The 6,900-nt window shown below is 37.9% G+C and overlaps 1 protein-coding gene across 4 annotated transcripts in view; it reads right to left on the bottom strand.

The window, feature by feature from the left end:
- TINAG (tubulointerstitial nephritis antigen) overlaps positions 1 to 4,814 on the bottom strand; it is a 51,972-nt gene extending 47,158 nt beyond the window's left edge. For 2 of the 4 annotated variants that reach the window (XM_071806976.1, XM_071806977.1), the window contains exon 1: positions 4,319 to 4,814. In XM_071806976.1, the coding sequence (XP_071663077.1) occupies positions 4,319 to 4,688 (370 nt within the window). In that variant the 5' untranslated portion in view covers positions 4,689 to 4,814. The remainder of the gene's footprint in view (positions 1 to 4,318) is intronic. The other 2 variants (XM_065835079.2, XM_071806978.1) reach the window with 2 other exon arrangements.
- Between the last annotated feature and the right edge of the window lie 2,086 nt (positions 4,815 to 6,900).

Below are 6,900 nucleotides of genomic sequence, written 5' to 3' on the forward strand. Positions count from 1 at the left end.
ACTGAAAACACTCACTGAAAATTTATTATCTTACATGTAAATAAAAATAATTCTTCAAATATATTTATTTTCCAGCAATGAACTTAGAAAGAACATGTTTCTAATAACAATTTTCTAGTAAGCAATTAAAATAGAAATATGTTTTCCTAGTTGTAGAATTAAAAAAACTAATAACTATTCCCGAACTATTGTAATATATTATTTTTCTTGTTAAATAGTTTAATAGTTTCACATACTCTCCAAAGCCCAGTATAAAACCTCTACTGAGTGATGACTTTTCCAAACAAATATAAGCGTCCTAATTTTTTTCTTTGATACCACTTCACAGAGAAAAGACATTGTGTGTGTTCTAAGACCTTCCATATAAACTGACTCTTTAGTGCACTTGAAGGACCTGTACAAGCTCAAGAAGAGGGCCCACGTGAACATCACAACATCCAAAAAGCCCAAGTGCAAGGTCCTGCACCTGGGTCAGGGCAATCCCAAGTATCAGTACAAGCTGGAGGAGGAAGGGCCTGAGAGCAATCCTGCGGAGAAGGACTTGGGGGCACTGGTGAATGAAAGATTGTACCTGAGCCAACAATGTGCGCCTGCAGCCCTAAAAAGAGCCTGTCCAGCAGGTCAAGGGAGGTGATTCTTCCCCTCTGCTCTGCTCTGGTGAGACCCCACCTGCAGTTCTGCAGCCAGCTCTGGAACCCTCAGTACAGGAAAGACATGGACCTGTCAGAGAGGGGCCAGAGGAGGTCACCAAAATGTTCAGAGGGCTGGAACACCTCTCCTGTGACGACAGACTGAGAGATTTGGAGTGGTTCAACCTGGAGAAGAGAAGACTCCAGGGAGACCTTATTGTGGTCTTTCAGTACCTAGGAGGGGCCTATAAGAAATATGGAAACACACTTTTTAGCAGGTCCTGTTGTAATAGTACAAGGAGTAATGGTTTTAAACCAAAAGAGGTGAGATTCAGGCTAGACATAAAAAACAAATTTTTTACAATGAGGGTGGTGAAACACTGACACAGGTTGTCCAGGGTTCCCCATCCCTGGAAATATTCGAGTCCAGGCTGGACAGTGTTCTGAGCAACCTGATCTAGTTGAAGATGTCCCTGCTCATGGCAGAGGAGTTGGCCCAGATAGCCTTTTAAAGTCCCTTCCAACTCAAACTATTCTATGATTCTATGGTTTTTCAGAGAATACCCATCTTGGTTTGTCACAGCCTGCCACAAAGTCAGCATCAGACAGTAGCCGAAAGGAGGCATCAAGCAAGATATTTCAAATAGACTGAGGAAACCAGTGCAACATCTGAGTGACAGGACAGAGTATCACTGGAGCTCTGCTGACAGGCCTCACCGCCCATGCCCAAGGAAAAATGCAAACTTGGACACGTACAGGAGAAGCTTTTTAATAATGCATGCTTAGGGAATTCAAGATTAAAAATACACAATTTCTATAGTCTAGCAAAATCAAGATATAGAAGTCCAAGACCACTACCTGTAAATGTGCTCAAGGCATCAATGGCAGAAAGCAGAGATGTCTAAGCAAAAATACACTGTTTGCATAAGAACACAGCTAGACTGACTGGCTGTGAAGGGATAGAATATTAATCTATTAAGTGGGAAATGAATTAATTTGAAGATGTAGCCTGATGACTTTAAGAATGGGATTATATGATGCAAAAATCATGATCAGAAGGAAGCAGATTTGATAAATCAGGACTTCCTTCCCAGTCCGGCATTCCTATACTCTTATAGCCTGTACTTCCTTTGCCCACAATATTGATGTAAGTGCTTTTGTCAGTGAAATGTCTCCAGGTTTACTCACTTGTAGGCCAGATCATGACTGTGTAGTATAAAAACCATCAGGAAACTCTCTGAATGTCACTTTTATACCACCACCAGGGTGACATCCAGTGTGTTGACTCCGACAGGGCTTTTTGTACCATCAGAGCAGTTGGAGCAAAACAATAAATTAAATGAGAAGTCCAGTCAATAAATAAAACTCTATCAGTTTGACTCATAACAAAAATTCATAAAAATTGAAAAATCCAGAACTTCTGTTTGATACTTTCTGTGCAGTTTCTTCTGAAACTATGCAGGAAAGCTATCAAAACATGCTGAATGCTGGGTTCATAAAGGCAAAATCAAAGTAGTTCCACATAGTTAAATCAAGACCGGCCCTCAGCATGGTGCACACCCATGAAAGAACTCATGGCATAGCTTACTGCTGCTGTGCACCAAGTCAGTGGAGAGATGGAGATCCAGAAATAAAATGCTGAGCAGTTTTATTGCTTTTCATTCCAGCCCATGTAAAGCACTTCCGATTATTGGTTTATTTAAAGAAGTATGACTCAGGAAGTGCTGAGAGCAAACCCACAGGCAACCTGGGGACCAGAATCTTCCAGGTGAAAAGTACTTTAACGTATATGGTCTTTTAGTGCTTAGCCTTTAGCCAAAGGGAGAAGTGTAGTCTCGGTTACTAAAAGTCAGCTAGTATATCATTTATAAAATTGCTTCCTAGTTTGCTTACTCTTCAAGCATTCAGTCCTTTTTTTTTCTCCATTTTTTCCTTCCAATTTGTGTTCCTTGGACATTTCAGTTCTGAATGTTCCTTTTGAGCATTTTGGGTTTGTGTTTTGTGGTTTTGGTTTTGTTTGTGATTTTTTGTTGTGTTTGTTGGGGTTTAGGGGGGTTAATAGCTTGTTTGTCTGTTTCCTGCGATATTTTGGCTGCTTTATTATTCTCCTTTTACCTTTTAAATGATTTATATAAAAATATTCAATAAACAGATTTTTAAAACCTGTAGACTTTCTATTAGGGAATCACTTTAAGGATCAGAAAAACAGGAGATTATTTTGAGATGAGATATAAAAAGAAAAAAAAGAAAAAGATATAAGATATAAGATAACCAAATAAAGGTGTTTGAATAGAGGAAATATAATTGCTACCTCTGGGGGCATATACAGTCCAGGAGTTACAAAAGAGTGAATACAACTGCAAAATTTGGATTACAGAAGGCAGTAAAAAATATTACCACTGACCTATTCCCTTATCTAAACCTCCTGTTACACTTTTACTCTTTAGAGGCAAACCTACGGCAGTGCCCACATGGCAAACTGCTGTAGGTTTTGTAATTATTCATTTCCATGAAGGAGTTTGCTAAACTAGACTGGCAGGCTGTCAGCTCTGAAGCCAAAACGCTGTTAAATGTTTATATAGAGCTTACGACAACAGCCCCCCAATCTGTTGGAAATACTATGCACGACTGCAACAAATAAATATGAAACAAATGTCTTTATTTTCATAAATCATAGAACATTCTTCTAGATGATTAGAAACACTTTGAAAAATCAAACTGGGTTTACAGCATTTCTGTCACTCCTACTTATCAGATTTTGGCTGCATTCCTGGCTTAAGAGCTCAACTTCTTGAAGAGCTTGTGGTCTGAGTGCTGGAATGCAAGCAGCAGGGTTATTGCAAAGGAACAGTTACTTTTAAATGTTCTAATGCTATTCCTGTTGATTTTAGGCTTTTGAAACTTTAATGCAGTCTCCACATTTTCAGACAGATTTGGTCTGCCAATAGTAAGAAGTTACATAGTCTTAAAGCCCACAATTGTAAAGTTTTCTCACCAGCAGAGATTTGGCCCATGCAGTAACCAACGGAGGACTAGAGGGTTGTAGATAATTTTTTTTTTTTTAAATCTCTATTTCTAAAACAAATTAGACTGAATTTAGAGTATTCCTGGAGGAAATTTCACTATGAACCAGTGAGAAACAAAAATATGCCAGAGATTCTTGTTCTAACAACATCCGTTCACCTACTCCCGCACTTGAGCTGTTGCAGGAAAATGGTGTCCCACAGGAATGCTGTGCTGGATCAAAACCATTGCAGAATACCTCAGAGAAGTATCATTCAGGATAACCCTCAGTTTTCTTGATTATGTTTTTGTACTGACGGATAAAAAAATAAATAAAAAATAAAATCTTGCTGTTCATCTCACGTTGACTTGCAAAACTCCATTGAAATTGATGAGATTACATCGATTTTGACTCAATGAGATTATCTCTGGTAAGTTTCAGGTAAAACAGGGGTTCAGTCCAACAGAAGTATGGTCTAGCCAATTCTAAGAATATGTCCCTACAGACAAAAAAGTAAAAGCAAGTGTAATTTTTACTCCAGTTGCAAGCTCAGTATCTTTTTCCACTACGCCTTTAGTCATATTTTTAGGATGTATAAACTCTAAAGCTTAATCAGTAATTTTACTTCTAAGTATATTTTTATCATGATGCACTAATGCCAGCTGAGCATTTTCTCTATACCTACCTGATGGTGCAGGTAGCCAAGGCTCGCTTGATCTGATGGGCTCATTGGTGTTGTCACAAACTTCCCAGTAGTCAGGACAACAGTCCACAGGACCAGGAGAACCTGAGGCACAGAACTGGTCACAGTAACAAATAGCTGATCTGGAGACAATGTTAAAGCTGCAGTCATCATCCCTCCCTGTGCAGCAGCCTCGTAGCCTGCAGGACCTTCCCTGATACAAGCTCCTTTTTAGCCTGTTCGACTTTGCAGAACTGTCATCTTCAACAGAGTCAAGTCCTTGGGAAAAATTTCTTCTGGAGTCAAGCTGCTTTACCATCCAAACTTCACTTGCAATGCAACACAAGAGAAATATCTGACTTTTGAGACACATTATTCTGCCTCTTTCAGCCTTTTTAAGTCTTTCTGTGCTTCACTTTATTGGTAAATATCCATGTAATGCAGATGTAATAGCTTCAGTTAGTATTCAGAAAGAAATCTGAACAGAAAGCTGTGGACTATGGTTTTCTAGGAAGACTCTGTATGTGTTAATGATTAGTCAGACATGTTGTAAACTGATTTATTTGCCTAAGATACAGAGACACTGGAAAGACCCACAACTATGTATTCATCATCATGAAACTTTGAGTGTATTATTTTGCAAGTGAGAAAGTTTATAGGAAAGGTGGCAGAATATACAGAATATACATGGTCTGATATTTTAGTTCGATACCTTTAACTAAACCGAAACAGCATGAGGAGTGAGCACATGATCTCAAAGGAAGGTCTCTTTCTTTTGGGCTTCATTTACCTGTAACTAATGTTCTCCATACTATATAACAGATTGCATTTCATCTACATTTTGTCTCCTGATGTGCAGGGCTGTATCACTACAGTAAACTTAACCTGCATCCCCCATTTCAATCTTGCTTCCAGTGACCTAGCTTAGCTTTATATGCTGAATTTGCACAGTTTTATTGTGGGCATATTTAAAAAGAAAAAAAAAAAGTCAGGTGATACTCAATGTAAACTACTGCCCGAAGATTTTGTTTTAAGGTCTTTATTTCTTTAGTCAAAATGAACTTGCAATCTCTGTAAATAGCATAATACATACCCACTGATGAGTGCACATTCCTATTTTAAAAAGGAAATGGCTGTATTAATAAAACCACGAAAAAAAAAAAAAAACAGAACAGATATCAAAAAGACAAGTCTATTGGCCTTTATCTATAATCTGTGATCTCCAGGTTTTTCAACAGCAGACCTAAAGAAAAATACATGGTATTGTTGCCAAAACTTAGAAGATTCAGAAAAAAAAAAAAAAAAAGCAGAGGTAGCACATGATGGTAAATAAAACAAAATAAAAAATAATTAAAAAAAAAAATCATAGTTTGAAATCTGAACTGTTACAAGATAATTTAAGTCTTCAAAGCTGAACAAGCAGAGCAAAAACCAGTCATCTCTGTATCTCCATTTTGTAGCAAATGAGTGGAACCTGGAGAAATTATTGGCAGACTGTTTCCTAGGGAATGAAGGGAATCTTTCCCTTTGTGACTTCAGCTGGGCTGTTCAGCATTGCAGGATGTGGTAGCATGAAAAGACATCTACTTTTGAAAGCACAGCTGGTAGCACAGCTGGTTTGGATGCACTGCCATGAATGGCAGAGACATTAAGAAAGAATACGTGTGTGTGTTTATATATATGGGCTTGTAATTCAAGTGCTCAAGTTTTTAATACAATTTCTTGACAGTGGTGCTTTTATCAGACCTGCCTCGCACACTGCTCCCACCACAGTTAAAGAGTTGTGGATGAGGGAAAAATGCATCAGACCACAGGATTTTTATTTTGCCTTGTTGCAAGCAGGCTTCTGTGTGGAAGTTAATAGAAAGGTCAAGGTCAGCAGCATGCAATCACTATGCAAGACATAATAGGACATAAATCTTAGCCTTCAGATTTGCTCTGGGCTCTTTTAATTAAGTTTTGCTAATGAGACAAAAATCTGGACAATGTTAATTCTGATACTGACTGCTATAACGCACCAAATATAACACATGGAAAATGAGAAAAGACGTGTTCATGGAAACTCAAGTCAAGTGCTCATTGGAAATGATGATCCAGTTCTTTTCGTTATGTCTGTATGGCTCCATCAGTTCCAAGAGAATGACTCCGGATCTGCACTGACATTAGCAAAATGCAAATCTTCTTTATTATCGGAAATAATTTTTAAAAGTTTAAAGGGAAAAAAAAAGCTACCTTATGTGATAAATATTATCAACCAATCAGATTAAGTGAACAGGCAAATCTGTGTCTTAAATTACAGAACTCTGGTTTCATTTATTTTGTTGGATTTGGGGTTTTTTTGGTTGTTGCTTTTGATTGTTGATTGGTTTTGGTTTTTTGGTTGTTGATGGGTTTGGGGGGGTTGTTTTTATTGTTTTTAATTTTCAACTTTAAAATCTTGTTGATGATAATCCAGAGGCAAGGGATTTGCTTAGACATTACATGAGCTAGTCTACACAGGAATGAGATTTCTTTTAAAGGGATGTGAATATGTAACTAGTGCTTATAAACAGCTTTGTTTTGTGATATAAGAAGCCGCTGATACT

This window comes from Patagioenas fasciata, chromosome 3 (assembly GCF_037038585.1).
Source record: "Patagioenas fasciata isolate bPatFas1 chromosome 3, bPatFas1.hap1, whole genome shotgun sequence".
NCBI classification, from domain to species: Eukaryota; Metazoa; Chordata; class Aves; order Columbiformes; family Columbidae; genus Patagioenas; species Patagioenas fasciata.